This window comes from Mercenaria mercenaria, chromosome 4 (genome assembly GCF_021730395.1).
Source record: "Mercenaria mercenaria strain notata chromosome 4, MADL_Memer_1, whole genome shotgun sequence".
NCBI classification, from domain to species: domain Eukaryota; kingdom Metazoa; phylum Mollusca; class Bivalvia; order Venerida; family Veneridae; genus Mercenaria; species Mercenaria mercenaria.
Window position 1 is genome coordinate 14,141,784 of NC_069364.1, and position 18,251 is coordinate 14,160,034.

Below are 18,251 nucleotides of genomic sequence, written 5' to 3' on the forward strand. Positions count from 1 at the left end.
TTGGTACTGCTACGGTCGGTGCCCAAATGGTGCGCATTGAAAACCACAAGATTAAAAACCACATAAGTATGAAGATCAACTGAAAGCATAATATTTAGGCATTTGGCACATATTGAAATAAGACTGCGCACACATGGTGACTGGATCAAGAGAGGAAATTGCACAGGCATATATATGGCACTAAGAACCACTTCGACAGCGGAGTGGTGCAATTTATTGCTTTTCTGCATGCTACTTTCTGAATAATCCTTTGGTCAGCTGTGGCCAGTGAGTACCTCAACAGTTAAGTTCGGTCCAAGCTAACTTCCTGACATAGCTAAAGCTATGATTTTTGGTTAGCAACTGAATGCTTTGATGCCTATATAGGTTTACAGAAGGCGGAGCTGTGGCAATGACACTAATACTGTTTAGTAAATAAAAGCTTATCTTGAAACTAGGATTTCGATAGAACTGTCTTGACTTATCATCTCCTTATCGTTTGCATTGTCTTATTTTCTTCAGCGTCGTTCACCCGGAAGGCAGCTACGCCTAGGCAGGTCGTTTAAAACTCAGCGGGGTTTAATTACTTAACAAACAAGAGTTATCAGTAAGACGGTGTTTACTGACCGAGTATAAATGTGCGGGTAGGTCGGACTGATAAAGGGGTATACGGTAGTGTAGGATAAAATATTGGCAAGTAGGAAGAGGCATTAAGCGTGTAAGTTGTCGGTGGGTAGGATGGCTTGACAATCCACCGACAACTGACTTGTTTTTCCTGTCAGGAGGGTCTGATAAAAATGAATCTGTTGCTTGAAATGTCATCATACTGAAAATTTTACCATGTTTTGGTTTCTTGATAAGGGTCGTCTGGAATGTCAATTGAAAACATTAACTTATTCTTCTTATCAGGGGCAGTGTATGGAAATTTGAAGTCGTATTATCTCTTCCATATTTTGGGAAAAATCTCTCGCTCGAAAGAATACAATTACTGGGTACCTCTACTAGAAGGGAGTAGGGGCGTTCATACTAGGATATACGGTAGTAAATGTTTACAGTGAAAAGTTTAGTAAATATATCAATGCATTTCAGCTGTTTGGGCCAGGTCTCTTGAAAACTGATACAGGAGTTCTTCTAAAATGCACCAGGCATGTTTTATGTCCACTTCATTTTTAAAGTTTTGGCCACATCCCTTTTAAACTGTTGTTCAGAGAAGTTTAATATATGGATAGAACTTTCAATAGTATTTTTGCATTTTGTAAAAATAATTGTAGGGTCATAACTCCTAAACCGGGTAAAATCCGTGTCAATTTCTGACAATATATGCACATTACTTATGCTTTAGCAAGACTTTTAAAACTGAATATACACCATTCTGTAAAATTACAAAGGCAATTACTTCTATACATATTATCGCTTGATAAGTAAGGCCTAAAGAAATTCTTTGTTTCCGGTAACATGCTAAAAAATTAGGGTAGGTAGGTCGGAGTTTTTTTTTGGGTTTTTTTTGGATTTTTTTTTATTAAGTGAGACTTTTCGGAAATTATTTTTATGTCAAAAAATGAATACAAATAAGAGGGTTATGACTATTAAGAGCATCAGTAAGTTGATTTCTAACATCACTGACCATGTTTAAAGCATAAAAAGTGAAGTTTTGCAAGTTGAAAAAATATTCTCCAAGGCCATAAAAACATTTAGGGTCGGGCCAAAAATATTTTGGGTAGGTCGGAATACCGGAAACAAACAATTTTTACGCCTAAGGCGGACGGACAGAAAGACGGACGTTCTTTCGAACGGACCTTTATTGGCTATTTCTTTTGGTTATAAAGTACCCAGCAAGCGAAAGAAAGTACCCAAAAGCAGTACAGATTGAATAGAATTTACCATTACCTATTGTCCCCAGTACCCAACAAATGTTTTCTCGTTTGCACGAATAGACGAAAGGAATGACAACGCGGCAACTATATATGAGCCGCGCCATGAGAAAACCAACATAGTGGCTTTGCGACCAGCATGGATCCAGACCAGTCTGCGCATCCGCGCAGTCTGGTCAGGATCCATGCTGTTCGCTAACAATTTCTCTAATTGCAATAGACTTTGAAAGCGAACAGTATGGATCCTGACCAGACTGCGCGGATGCGCAGCTGGTCTGGATCCATGCTGGTCGCAAACGCACTATGTTGGTTTTCTCATGGCGCGGCTCAATTATGTCCTAATGTCCCCGAGTAAATATTTTATTTATGTTACGAATGAATATATAATCCGGGCTAAATATGGTATACTAGTTTACATAAAGCATGTTATAGATCGAGGATATTATTGTAATAACAAACACGTCATGTATGCCCGAGCTACTCCCCAATCCATCCTACGCGCCTGCACTTTTTCTGTTTATCTTTAAAAATGATAAAAATGAAATGCCGCGGTTTAAACGCGTAGGATGGTTCGTTTTCAGTGCTTGTAAGCCAATATTAGTTTATCAACATTTTTAAGATTTTTTTGTTTGAGTACCCTTCACCTCAACCAGTCAGCCAATTGCAGAGAGGAATGTAATCATGTGATTACTTTGTGTCCCGCCGTGTGATTCATCGTTATACAGTTTATATATAGACTGCGTATCGTCTGGTGGTTCGATAATTCAGTAACACTGAGCATTTATATCTTTTTCATTTTACTGTTTGGACATAACATTTGGTTTAAACATATTTTATTCCCAAAAATATACAAAATTATATTGAAATACAAACATTACATGTACAGTAGATGAAAAGGATTAGAACGAAAGACAAGTCTTATAGAGTTCTTCTCCTAAAATGGACAGATAAATTATTGTTTCGCAAAAGTACAGTGAAGCTTTAAATATAATATCTATGGGAATGTAGTCTAGTATATCAAAAAATGTTTCTGGAACAACAATATGAGCGCTAATGAGAGTAGAGAAGTTAGAAGTAGTTCATTAAATTTTCTAGAAGTATAACAAGGGGGTAAAATAGTGTCTCGTTGAGGTTCAGAAATATTTACAGGAATCTCTTACTTTCAGCTATATAACAGTGTAGCTATATAACAGTGTACATTTGTGAAAATATTGACATTATCCTCGTCCGGTAAAGAAGTGTTTCCATAAAGAAGAAGGTTTTCGTCGATATCATAGTTCTGAAGGTTATTGAAAAGTTTTTGGCGACAGTCTGTATATAAGGTACATTCTAATAGATAATGGGCATTCGTCTCCATCTGGCCGCATTGACAAAGAGGCGTGGGTGATATATTTCTAAGAAATAGATGTTGATTGAGTGCACTGCATTTAGTCCGTAATCTTGTGTGAAGAACTTGGAGCTTCCTTATTCCGACATAATAGTATTTGGGTATGCAGCGAATATCTTTATTCAGGTAATCTTTGAAAGAAGATAATGTTGTTAAATTACGAACACTATCTGGTAAGAGGTTCCAGTCACGTATCACTGAAGGCAGAAAAGAATTAAAGTATAAAGTGGTCCTGGACGGTATACCACGTACATTGTTCGGATTTCTTAAATCATAGCGATGTTCAGCTGGATGAGGTATTAGAGTTGAGAGATATTCAGGTGTCTTATTTGTGTACATTTTAAAGAAAAGAATGAGTCTATGCTTGTATCTGCGCTCTGACAGACTTTCCCATGGAGATTCTTCATGGAGTTTTTCAAGGGAAACTAGTTTTGTTGCACCAGTAGCTATACGAGCACATTCGTGTTGGATTTTGTCAAGTTGATCTACTTCATAATTTGTACAATTACTCCAAACAACATCGGCGTATTCGAGAATAGGCCGGACGAAGGAAGTGTAGATAGTTTCCAGAGATTTCCGATCGATGGAAAATTTGATTTTACGCATGACGTTGACTCTTTTCCATGCTTTGTCTAAAATATAGTCAATATGTGAGTGCCAGCTACAATCGCTGGAAAGAAAGACACCAAGATGTTTGTGTTCAGTTACTTCAGGTATTAGCTGCCCAAACATAGAGAGTACAGGATGAGGAAATGTATTTCGTTTTCTGGAGACAAGGAGTGATTCCGATTTGGAAGGATTAAATGTACAAGCCATCTGTCGGCCCAGGCAGAAATTTTAAGAATATCACTCTGAAGGAGTTCAAATGCCTCACGGGGCTGTTCAACAATAACGTAAAGACTAGTGTCATCGGCAAATAAGTTGATGGAAGACTGAATGTCCATGACTATGTCATTATAAACACAAGAAAGAGCAGAGGTCCGAGAATCGAGCCCTGAGGGACTCCTGCTTTTATTGTAGTCCATGATGACTTAGTGCCAGGAAGAACAACACGTTGACGTCGGTCACAAAGGTAGTCAGAGATCCAAGCTAGAAGGGAACCTGATATGCCCGCAAACTGAGTTTTGCTAATAGGCCTTTATGCCAGACTTTGTCAAAGGCCTTACTGATGTCAAAAAAGACTGCTCGAACTTCCAGGCCCTCGTCCAGTGATTTGCACAAGATATCATATATGTATGTAAGTTGATTCACTGTTGAATCTCCTGGAATAAAGCCAGATTGGACTGGGGTCAAAAAGTCAATGTCTTTCAGGTGGTTGAAGATGTATTTAAAGATCAGTCGTTCAAAAACCTTTTCAAGTGTATTTAGAAGAGAGATAGGACGATAGTTATTTGGAAGTGAAGAATCACCCTTTTTAAATATCGCACAAACATTAGCTTCTTTCCAAACACGTGGTACTTTACAACTTTGTAGGGATTCGTTAAAAGATCACAGAGAGGTACTGATAGTTCACGAGAAGTTTCTAAAAGGATTCTATTACTTATACCGTCTGGGCCAGTGGCCTTATCAACATCTAGAGATTTGAGGATATTTTCCACTTCACTTGGGGTCAGAATGATTTCGCTAAGAAATGGTGTAGAAGACGGTAAGCCAAGGTCAGGTGCTTGTCTATTGTCGTCATCGATAAGAGTTTGTTCCTGGAAATAGTCGTTGAGTATATTTGCTTTTCAAAGTCAAAGGATGAGATTTGATGGGTAATGGGGTGTTTTAATGGCGGGATAGAGTTATTTTCAGGTTTAGAAATAAAAGACTTGAGAGTTTTCCACCAGTCTTTGGATGACAGAGAACCATTTTTAAGACTATCTGACAATTTTGAAAAATATTGAGATTTTGCCTCACGAATTAATAGAACGGTATCATTTCTAAGTTTTCTAAACTTCTGCCAGAGATAAATAGACTGAGATGATTTCGCTTTTCGGTATGCCCTTTTACGTTTACGGATAAATTTTCTAATATCGCTGGTCATCCATGGAACATCAAGAGGGCGAACTTTAACAATGTTGGTTGGGACGTTATCTTTTGCAAAAGATACGATAGTAGAAGTTACATTCTCTGCATATATGTTAATATCGTTATCTTTGCAATGATTCCAGTCATGATTGCTCAAATCGTCACGCAATTTGTCGTAGTTCCCACAGCCATAGTTCCAGATAAGCCTGGTAAAACATTTCATCTTAGGTTTTCTGAATTTCAGAATACCATAGACAGGACAGTGATATCGTTGATCTTGTTGAAGGAAGTGTTCTCCTACTCCTGACTGGATAACATTATCTTTGGTGGATACAAAAATGAGATCAATAAGGGATTCAGAGTGTTCAGTGAAATGAGTTGGTTCATTGATTATTTGCTGAAGATTGTATTGTTGAGTTATAGTAAGAATTTTACGAGAGCTATTTGCATTGAAGGCATTATAGTTAAAGTCGCCTGTGATGAAAATATCAGATATGTTGGACTCTACTGCTAGACCAATAGCATCTTCGATAAGGTTGTTTTGTAATACTATCTGCATTTGGAGGGCGATAGAAAAGACCAAAAAGAATATGTCTGTTGTTACAGAGTACTAACTCCAGCCATATACTTTCCACACGATTCAGTTCAAGATCAGGTCTGCGCTTATAGTGTAAGTTGTCCTTTACATAAACTAACACGCCACCATAGGTATCACCAGTACGATCCTTTCGTTCAGGGTTGTGAAAAGTAGGAAGCAAGATATCATCAATTGTATTTGCATTACTCAACCACGTTTCTGAGAAGGATAGGATATCAAAACTGCTGAGTTCCGTATAAAGATCATCAAGTTTGTGTTGTATACTTTGAACATTTAGATGCACAAAAGAAAGATGGTTAGAAAAGTAATTCAAAACTGGTAATGCACTAGAAGCAGAAGACGATACTGATGAGTGAGCTGAATGCGGTCCTGGATTTTGGTGAACGTCACCGGCAACGATTAATAGAATATACAGCCATGCAGAAAAATTAGCAGTTACTAACATTAGGACTAAGCGATATGTGAAAAGCAAGTTGGAACTAAACCGTTTTGCGGATACTGACACTTTTCTCCTTGGATGTCTGATTAAATATTTAGTATTGGCGGATGATATTACAGAGGAATACAAAGACCAGTGGATGTATAAAAGAAGAAATATGTGTATCGACAAAGGAAACCGTACTTTCACTTGATATACCGGCATGACGGCCATGTGTCTGTGTTTTATATTTCTATGTAATAGAAGACATACGGATCAGATACAAACACATCGCCGTCAAAAATGAGGATTCATAACACAGAATGGTTTTGGTGGGCTGTGTAAAGTAAGAGAATTCTGGTACCAAGTCTGTTCCTGGACATAACATTTAACAGAATGTCGGAGCAAAGAGCAACAAAATCAGGATTAGCCGCTGAAGCACACGCAAAGGTTAGTATTTACAGATATGATTTTTTTTTTGTATGAAATGTTTAGTTATAAAATCATCAATAAAATGGTTTATATATACACGTGTTCAAGGCCGTGTTCATGCAGATACAATGTTACCACGGTCGGAAACTGTGGCGAGTTTTTTTTTTGACATGATTACATCATGACACTCCCTTTTTATTCTCATTATTTTGGCCTTAGGCTACGGCCCTGGTTTCAATGATAAGAGCTTCTTTTATGTAAATACGGACATCAATTACTAATAATTTATCAAAAGTATACTATAGTATAGATGAAACCTAATGATTTAATTTTATCCCGTTATGTTATAATGGTACGTTATGATAAATTCATTTAAACATTTTTTTTATTATACTGTATATAGAAATATATATGTAAGATCTATTTTTTTCTAGTATGACCTTTCTCATTATTATGATAATTGCAGATATTGTTTGTCAATGCTACATTTTTCAGCATAATGTTATCTAGTAGCCTAGATAGCAGACGAAAGTTAACAACCTGTTTGAGCGGGAGAGTGGCTGTTATCACTTCTGAGTGATATTGCCGCAGGGCGTTAACCATAATATATTTGAATGTGAAAATTTTCCACAGGAAGTTGAAAGTCGTTTCACAGGCGCTTGTTCATGAAGTTTACTAAATGCAAATTAATTGATTTATCAGTTCAGCAGTGTATCGATAGTTAATTATTAATTAACGTTAAGATACACTATTATAACACGGTTTAGTATTACACTTAGTATGTCTTTAGGGTATCACAAGTTGACATAGAACAGCTCTAAATGGCAGTGCAAGCAGGAAATATTGTGTGATAAAAGTCTGACTAACTCGGTATTAAAAGATCATCCAATACATAATATTTTCCATTTTGTGAGGGTTTTGCCAACTTTTTGGTAACTCTTTTACCTCTTGAAATGTAGCGAAAATGACAATAGCAAAGACCATATTTGAAATGTACAGAACACTGTGTGTATTAAAAGTTCCCTATAGTTACTGATTTAAGTACCTGGTATACATACTCTACATAAAATGGACATGTACATGTTGTCGGGACTTTGAAATAGTACGACTACATCAGAACATTGTGTAATCTTCTCCTCCTATAGTTTCCTTCCAACTGAAATGAAACTTGGTATTCACCATCAACGTAAAGCGGACTTGCGCATATCATCAAAACTTTCATGTCTGATCATTTGTTATGGAGTTGTTGCCCTTAGAAATATAACAACAACCTCAGAATACCAAATATACTCAAAAAGCTCTTACAGTTTCCATCCAATTGAAATGAAACCTAGTATATATCATCAGGATGAAGCGGACATGTGCATATTGCCTTGATTTTCGTTTTCGTGAGTTATGGCCCATTTCGGATTTCAAAATTTTTCAACCGCATCAGAACATTGTGTGCTCTATCCTATACAAAGTGCTTCCAACTGAAATGAAACTTTGTATGCATAATTCTCGTTTCAGATCAACTGTTGTGCCCTTGGTTTGGACTGAATTTGTTATTCTGTCCTATCAGGTATTTTCAGGGGGCATTGGTCATACAATATTAACATCGTTCTTGTTCTATTTATTTTGTTGAATAACAGTGTATTGTACATATTTTGTTCACTGTTCGACCTAGACAGTCAGCCGTCTGTTACATATAGTCGTAAAATAAATTAACCGCATGACGCGGCATTCCAAATATGTTCATATCACGCAAGCAATTAAACCGTTACTTTAGTTGATTTCCTTCAATATTATTGTTTGTACCTGCATAACGCCATTTTTTGTTAAAACATTTACGTACAGGATACAAGCAGAACTTGAAAAGATAAATGAAATACTACTGAAACAAATTAGCTTTTTCAACAATAGTTTACACAAAAGAAAATGAATAGCACAGTGTAACAAGGCTCCGTGTTTTAATAAATACTGCACACTTTTTATATGTAAACTTTAAGCCTCTATAAGAGCGCATCTATGTTTAAAGCATGGGCCAACAAATGTCGGATTATAGTTACTTCTGCTGTTAATAATGAGAGTACGACAACACAAACATAGGGATGGGAACCAGTCTAAGCTCAAGCTCACTGTGGAAACGGTAGTTTGAACACACTGACATATATCATAATTTCGCAAGTACATGCAGTGATAAAACGCAAGAAAATATTCAAAATATTTAGAGATACTACCTTGTGTGTATACACGTATCTTTATTTCGCACATATTGAAAAAAAAACTACCAGTAATGAGTTAAATCACATTGTATGGAAGTATAAACAGGACCTTTCAAAAGCTATAAATACTATTTTGATCATGTACAACTCGCAAACTTTTTAGTTTCATACATGTACTCACTGAAGATCGATTTTCACACTTTCACGCAAAGAAGGGAAAAAGAAAACACTCTGTGCCAAGTAACTAAGTTTGTTACGAAGATTCAACCCATTTTCCCCACTTCAAGTTCCCGCACTTTTTGAACACCCCACTGGTATCATTGATAATATACATGGGACTTCACTTCGATTTTTCTTGAGAACTGATTCATACTCTGTTTTCGTGATAGCAACCACCACGAATACGTTTGAATGGTTGTATTCAATTTCCGCTTTTCACTGAAAGTGATATTATGGGAACCCCGCAGGTATTAAGTAGATTCAATGTCCTCTCCTGGATTAAATATGTAATATTTATTTCACCGAGGAAGGAATGTCTCGCCAAATTAATTTTAAAATATTCATATATTTATCTTTCTATGGTGTCCATGTGTCATATCCAGTAAGTTTAACTGCTCTAACTTTAGTCTGTCATTTATTAACAGTGCATAATGCATGAAGTTACAGTGCACATGCTGTTTTTGACATGCATGTCTGTTTGCTGTCTCAGATAGTCATTTATGTGATAAATATTGAAATACCACATCTGGGAGAGCCAAAATGTAAAACAGATACCCGCATTATTCAAACGTTAAAATAAGTAACGTAATAGTATGCTTAAATGGGACAGGAAACAAATTGCTTTAAGATCTACGCGATTTCTTTTGACAAGGGGTCTTAAACCCATTTTTGACTGTATACAGTAATAACATTATCATACCATCTTAAGAGTAAGAATGTTTTAAGTGCGATTTCCTTTAAGTATATTGGTATTAAGTCTCAAGGACAGATACTAATGCCGGCTTAAACAAACGCTTTATTTAGTAGATGTAAGTTTTATTGTTGTAAAATCAGGCAGATTTAACTTTTATCATCTTTAAATCCAAAATAAATTGTGAATTAATTTCGAAAGTATACTTATTGAATGGTTGTAAGCTCTAGTGTTTACATATTTAAAAGGTCTTACAGATTGAAACTTCTGTTTCGTAACTTGTACGTCCATCAAACAGTTTAAAGCGAATATATTTTTAGATGAAAAAAAAAAATCAATTTTCTACAACTTCAGAAACCTACATAGCTCTTCGAAACATCGATTACGCCAAGAACTCGGTTAAGGTAATTACAAGGATATAGCTTGAATAGTATTAGAAAGTATTTTATATATATATATTACAGGTTAACGCCAAATATGATGAAGATCTTGCTCGTCAGGCTTTAACCTGGGTGAACAGCAGGATCACGGCCACTGGTCATGAACCAATCACCACGGATGGTTCTCGAGAAAATTTTCACAAAACATTAGAAGATGGTACCGTTCTTTGTTGGTAGGTACATGTAAGTTCATGTATAACACTGCAATAAGATTGACTAATAGTCTGTCATACACTTACAAACACCATAGGTTTGATCACATGTACATGTATTTTTATTTTATGACCAAACTGTTCACGTTAGCAATTACCTTCCAAAAGATCACCATGTCAGTTATTTATCACCTTATTTACACCCATGGGAAAATCTGGTTGAGTTGGCAAGAAATAGCTCCCCCCCCCCCACCCACAAAAAAAAAAAAATACAAAACAAAACGACAAAACGACAAAAAATGCATAAATAATGTAAGTAGTACAAGCGTTTTTCTTTTGTTTTTCATTCTGCTTATGTGCGTCTGGCTTTCCATCAGACAGATCCTGCCTAAACTTAAATTTAAATGTAATAAACCAATTTTATAGATGGGTTCTATATTTGGTTCCATATTAAAAATGTGCTTATTATGGAAGCGAATGTGTTCCGGTAGGGGTCTTTCTGGGCAAAAGTCTTGTTCTACTTATTACGTTTTAAAAGAGGTGTAGAGTAATATTTGCAAATTTCTTACCTGGATAACTCTGAATTAACATACTTTCTATTTTAGTAAGCGTGTGTGATTTACCTCCCTGCAGTCACGAAATTCTGTGTTACTTTTTCAGCTTGATCTCGGCTATTGATCCGGCACATCCTGTAAAAATAGCAAAAAAGCCTACGATGGCGTTTAAGAAGATGGAATGTATTGGTCAGTTCTTAAACGCTATCGATAGATATGGTGTGACAAAAGCAGAAACATTTCAAACAGTTGATCTGTACGAGAAACAAAACTTGGCACAAGTTGTAACGACTCTACATGCATTAGGACGAAAGGTATGGTCTGATCTATCTAGCTTTACCTTTTACTAAAGTATCATAGTAACCCCCTATAACGAAGACGGAGAAATAGCCTTAACGTTGTCCATCCATCAGTCGCCTTGAGGGAACTTTATGAAACTGCCTGGTCAGTTTATTGCGTCAGGTAAATGTGCAGAACTCCTGTTATATTTGTGCCTGCCTTCGTCAGGGTCACTGCAGAATGCCAAACGTGACAGCCTTTGATACTGCATGTCCGGTCAACATAATTTAAATCCCCTGAAGGACACATATGAAGCTTGGGCAGAATGTTCATCACGTCAACAACATATTTTATCTGTCAGTTTAATAAGGACAACCACTGGCATATAGGCAGCAGTACTGCATGACACAAAATCATATAATAGAGGCTTGATTCTGACTGTTAAAACAACGTTACGGAAAGCATATGTTCATTTGTCATAGGTGTATAAAGATTTTATGTATATGCATCATTTTAACCAAATTTTCTCGAATTGTGTTCTACATATTGCTAGTAGCATCAAATCTAAAATTTAAATTAAGGCCTCTCATTTTATACTTATATGCGTGTTAATTTCTGGAACAATTTTGGCACTGCCCTTGAAGGCAGTGACCTAAGAAAATGAAACTAGAAATGTAAAGCATTTCATGTAATCGTAATCATGTAATGGATTACATTGGCCATTTCAGGTAAATACTAAAGATGGTCATGGAGGGATAGGACCGAAGGAGGCCGAACGTCATTCACGTGAGTGGACGGAGGAACAACTGAAAGCAGGTCAGGGTGTGATTGGTTTGCAGATGGGAACCAATAAAGGGGCATCACAAGCCGGGCAGAGTTTCGGCAAACAGAGAATGATCGTTGACTAGATATTACATTCTATCAATACGCTTGAAATGGCATAATAATATAATTCGTCATAAGCTTTGTTATTTTAACATGTTGTTAATGGATATTATCCGCCTATAAGTTGATGGGCTGTAATAAGTGATATAAATAGGTGTGTAATCATTGATCGACCAGTGACATCGCAGTACACCCAATTTATTTATTTTGTCTGCAAAATAGCATGTTAATATCAATTCATTAGGTACATGTAAAAATGACACTTTTTACAGATAGATCATGTGATATTTTACAAAATACTAGCCTTATTTTTCACACGGTTATGCCATCAATGATATCTTGCATTTACTTGTGTATATTTCGTTATCGTTTTTTTTTTTCATTCTCATATTCTTACATACACAGATTGAATCTCTGAAGTTCACATTTTGATATAGGTTGATGGGACCAAATTTATTACGCATTTTACGTAACAGACCAATTGAAAAAATATTTTAAAAAGCCAAAAAGTGCACTTTACAACAATTTAATGACTGATGTGTTTGATAAATATTTGTTGAAAGTGAGATGAAAATCCAGTATGTGTATTTTAAAATTGGAATTTAAATACAGTTGTGTTTAACTGTTAAAAGACGTTAAGACATGTAAAATGTTATGCAATTCTACGTTTAACAATAAAATGTATCTACATTTTGTGGTATTTTTATTATGTTACCAATCCCAAGTTTCTCATATACCTCTCATTATTAGAAATAACCTTGCTAGGTACATCAGGGAAGTCCGATGGTTTGACCTACTTGTTCGGGCAGGTGCCTGGCATATGTTTGAACCTGCAGCAAGTTAGTCTGTGCTCCCCTCCCCCGCCCCCCTTCCACACACACACACACACACCAGTGATTATTTAACCATAACCCTGCTAAATTTCTATAATGAACTTATCCATCTTTCAATTTGGACAGTACCATTAACTGTTAAAGGGATGCTTACAAAATGATATTGGCTGAATAGCGAACAGTACAGATAATGATCAAACTGCACGGATGTGCAGGCTGATCATGAACTGCATTGGTCGCAAAGACAGAATCAGTCGTGTCCACCATGATAAGGGTTAAGGATTGTGTGCTATCTGTAGCTCGGATATATGTGCGTAAAACAATGGTCTAGAATGGCCCACTGGGAAATTTTAATCGAGGTACCGCTTTTCGATTAGGTCTGGTAACAATGGGGGTAACTGAAGCTAGCTTCCTTGACTACATTTCGTGGCAGCCATAGGTTCTTTGTCTGGATGCCGGCTAACCATACTTGCTTAACATAATGTGCATCTCACTGCAAATGCAGATCGATGTATTGATCCCTCGCGTAACTGTTAATTTCTTCGTTACAATTTGTCTAGTGACATGTCGTCCAAGGGCGTCTGTAGTAATCCATCCGTGATTCATGTTTTGTGAAGAGATTTTCAGGAACCTGCTAATTGTCCACAACAGCACGATGAAGCTAGTGTTAAAATGGTAAAACCTTAATTGAACTTTTGCATTGGCAGCTATTCTGATAAAACATAGCCGAGTTGTTATGATCGCAAAGAATAATTTGGTTCGAACACTTCTCAGAGGATGCTGGCTTAGAAAATGGCTGGTTGGTCAAACAAAGGTCCCACTCTTGCTAAAAATATTTTCATCAAAAGCAGGTACTTAATCGAACAGTATAAAACCTTTGGTTGACCTATCAGGCGAAGCTATGCATTTATTTTACTAAGCGCTAGGAATTCTCTTAATTCTTTGAATCATTGCTACCACTTTCGACTGCCTAGGTGACTTATTGTTAACAGTATTATTGCAATAGTAAATACTTCCCTCCTTGTGCGGTATCTACGAAACAAACGAAATTGTTTGTTCACTGCGTCACTAAAATTGTAAACATGTGTCACAGTGGACAGACAATCCCGTGATTAATTTCTATTCGTAGTGATAACGTTAGATCGTTATAATTTTTATGTCCGGCGTGTGATCATGTCTTGTCCGTTTATTGTAATTCAGATTCACCATACACCTGACATACCATCTAAGAAGCTACGTTAGAACTGTGGTCAATTAAACTGTACTGGCCAAATTACTGTACAGGTAAGAGGAGGTTGAAAGGTGTCGGCCGCTCAATCCGGGGGTTGTGAGTTCGCTCCCCTTTGAAATCACGGACACCAGTTTTGGTTTATCCAGGAAGCGGACTTGAGAGTGGTTCAAATAAGCTTGAAGGTTGCATCAAATGAATTAATATAAACTGAACCAAATTGAAAAAAAACCCCAAAACCCCAAAAGTATAGTGATAAAGCGTTTTACAGACAGTAGGTGGAACGGTCATCAGCATTACCCCGGCTTCTACTTCTAGGGCTAAAAAGGTATACAACGCCAATCTCGCAAAGTAAGTCTTAACTATATCAATTCAGGAGAAATAAAATGTAGTAATGATGTAACAAGGCACAAATAAACAGACAGAATAAGAAGAGGACGAGTGCAAGAACGAGTTGCAATCGTTAAAAATCTTTTGAATCATTTTGCTTTCTCACATAGTTATTTTAGAAGTATTTCGAATTGTCGTTATGAGAGATGTAAGTATGTTGAAAATAAAATGCGAGAGAGCCGCTGTTGGCCCTTAACCTTTAGCCTGCTAAATTTCTAAAATGGACTGGTCCATCATTCAATTTGGGCAGTACCATTTATTATTCGAAGGAGTGTTCACTGAAATTTACTGACTGAATAGTGAACAGTGTAGACAATGATCAAACCACACGGATGTGCAGGCTGATCTTGGTCTGCACTGGTCGCAAAGGCAGAATCACTTGCCGCCAGCAGGCTAAAGGTTAATCGCTCACACAGACTAATAGAATTTGTGTATGGAAAAGGATGAAGCTTCTTAAAATGTTGGTAAATGTCCTAGTTCATGAGATGTCGACTTAGGAGGCATTCACAAACAATTCTAAACGTTGATGTTTTGTTGTTGACTGAATATGCACTTTGCTGGTACAGGTACGTGCAGCAACCGTTTTACCTTTACTATAAAAATATTATTATATTATTCAGGCGAACTTTTTCATGCATTAAACAGACATTAGAGTATGTCACTAAGCATTACCTATATACAAAATTTTACCAACGCAGTTATCAAACTAATAATAGCTTGGTTAAAGGTATGGCACCTATAACATCAGAGAAATTTAGTGTGTGAAGTTTCAGTCCATTCCAATAGTGGTAACTAAACTGTGACCAAAATTGCTAAGTCGAAACTGTGACATCCCTTCGTAAAAAGCTACATAAAGTTATGCAACTGAGCATTGCATGTTAGTGGACAAATGTGTGAAGATTCGATTTAGGTTTCCATTACTGAGATACCAGTTTGCATACAAAACATTACCCCAAAGATTGCCGAGTCTAAGGGGCATAACTTTGATCATAGCCAGTTCGATCAGAACTGGAATTCAATCCATTCTCACAAATGGTTACCGAGATACCAGATTATACGCTAAACAACCAAAAGTTGTAAAGTCAAAAGAAGGGCGTTACCTTGTGAAAACAAAAAAACAGAACATAAATAAATAAGCACTGCAATGTGGAGCAATATACACTCGAAGGTATGAACTTTGACCCCTAAGTGTGACTTTGACCCTGAAGCGAGCCATCGGAAACATGCGCTCTGCACGTCATCTCGATGTGGTGAACATTTGTGCCAAGTTACTTTAAAATCCTTCAAGCAGTTCAAGAGTTACAAAAAGGACACGAAACAAAGTCATATGACCATTGACCCCTAAGTAAGACCTTGATCTTGAGCCATCAAGAACATGCGCTCTGCACGTCGTCTCGATGTGGTGAACATTTGTGCCAAGTTACTTTAAAATCCTTCAAGCAGTTCAAGAGTTACAAAACGGACACGAAACAAAGTCATATGACCATTGACCCCTAAGTGAGACCTTGATCTTGAGCCATCAAAAACATGCGCTCTGCACGTCGTCTCGATGTGCATGGTGAACATTTGTTTTAAGTTTCTTCGAAATCCTTCAAGGAATTCAAGAGTTACATGGCGGACACGAAATTGCTAACGGACGGACAGACGGACACTGGCGTCATAACATAATACGTCCCTTCGGGCGTATAAAAATAGAGTCATGGAATATTGTGCAGTTTAGGTCAGATGATTACTGTATTCACAGTGAACAAGTTTCAATCAACCCCAACCAGGATTTACTGAGAAAACAGTTTACATATAAAACAATCAAATTAGGACGCCGGTGCGGACGCCGGCGAATGAGTGAGTGCCATAGCTCTGCCCTTTCCTCGAAAAGTCGAGCTAATTAAAATAGAGCTGAATATATCAGCGGAAAAATGCATCATTTAAATAATCAAGGACCTTCCATACAAAAACCTTTTTTAAACATTGTTAGCATTCGACAATTATCATGCCGGATCGGCCTTCCATAATTTCATAATACCAGGAGGTAACTTAACGAATAGTTTTTGGTGAGCAAGAAAATACCCTCAGGAACATAAGACTACAGGGACATAAGATTCTGTCGATAAATTGAACAAATCGCTGATGAAATACACTTTCATGAACAAAGAAAAGCAGTTAGCAATTAGTATGGCAAATCGACCTTCCATACAATTCCTATGAACTAAACTTGCTAGTCTACTGGGTCTGTGGTTATAAAGCAATATTTTTGGAGACAAGTTTCAAAACTCAAAGGTCTGGTTGGTTGTTTCTGACCTACTTCTAGAACTGACCAATGGCATATCTGTATTTTGAGACTTGTATAATTTTTTTTTATAATTTTCGACCCTGGTTTAAGGTCAGTGTGCATTAACTTTATAAAGGAAAACACTGGTCAGCATGTTCTTAACCCTTACCATGCTGGACACGATTGATTCTGCCTTTTTGACAAGTGTAAATCATGATCAGCCTGCACATCCGTGCAGTCTGATCATGATCTGCACTGTTCGCCATTCAGTCAATATGTTTTTGGTAAGCACCCATTTTAACAGTCAACTGTACTGTCGAAATTGGAAGATGGACAAGTTCATTATAGAAATATAGCAAGGTAAGGGTTAAACAGATGAGAAAATAAACACACTTAAGTCGTTTTATGATTTATTTTTCGGTATTAACTAACAACTGTGCGAATAAAATAACATACAAATGTGTTCTAATCAACGAAAACTATCAAAAGATGAACTTATTTGGAACAGTGCATTATTTTTGCATTATCATAAACAGTAAAAGAAAAAACAACCGCTTGGAAACAGAGTACGATTTCACAGTATTACATGTTCATGTAGAATATATAATTATATAAATATTTATTATATACCTATTTAAATTCTGTCGAAAATACTGCTTTCATTTCACAAATAAATATGAATAGGCAGAAAAAATCCGTATTGTACCTTTTGCATTGTATGTTGCCGGACTATTTTCATTTAATATTCATGACCTGACACAGTTCTATAAATAGCGCACACAAAAACTTCAAATCTTCATTCAATTATATTTTAACATCGACACACAATAAAGATTTCTTACAAACAAATAATAAAAGGGTCATTACAACAATAGCTCGATCTGGGATTTCGTATTCGGCTCTCGTGGAGAGCTTGTGCGCCTCGTGAGATCCGATCTGGCAAAATTCACTCGAGCCGAATACAGCATCCCAGATCGAGTTACTATTATAATAGTCTTGTTGTATTTCACAAATCAACATTGGCAAAATTTACAAGTTTAAAATCTTGTTGCTTAAAACATGTTTAAGATAAGTTGCAGTACAACTGCAAATTTGTAAATTCACTACATTTACATGTACTGTTGTAACTTAGTACCCCGAGCTGCAAGGGACCTATCGTTCTGAGATAATCGAAAATTCGGCATAAAATGATACTTTGTGCAATTTATTTTACAGAAATCATATATATATATGTGTATGTGTAAATAAGCGATATATATTACATACAATATGAAACTACAAAGTAACATAAAACGCGCTTTGTTCATTTATTTATTGACTTTTTTTTTCATTTTTAATACATGATCATGCTTTCATTAACATTTAGCCTGCTAAATTTCTAAAATGGACTGGTCCATCATTCAATTTGGGCA

General features: G+C 36.5%; 1 protein-coding gene across 1 annotated transcript; it reads left to right on the forward strand.

Moving 5' to 3' along the window:
* Nucleotides 1-2,572: 2,572 nt before the first annotated feature.
* Nucleotides 2,573-12,812, forward strand: LOC123551050 (myophilin-like). Its single transcript, XM_045339691.2, has 5 exons — nt 2,573-2,655; nt 6,640-6,713; nt 10,274-10,422; nt 11,062-11,269; nt 11,963-12,812. The coding sequence occupies exons 2-5, from the start codon at nt 6,660-6,662 to the stop codon at nt 12,140-12,142; spliced, it is 591 nt and encodes a 196-aa protein (XP_045195626.1). The 5' UTR covers nt 2,573-2,655; nt 6,640-6,659; the 3' UTR covers nt 12,143-12,812.
* Nucleotides 12,813-18,251: the final 5,439 nt, after the last annotated feature.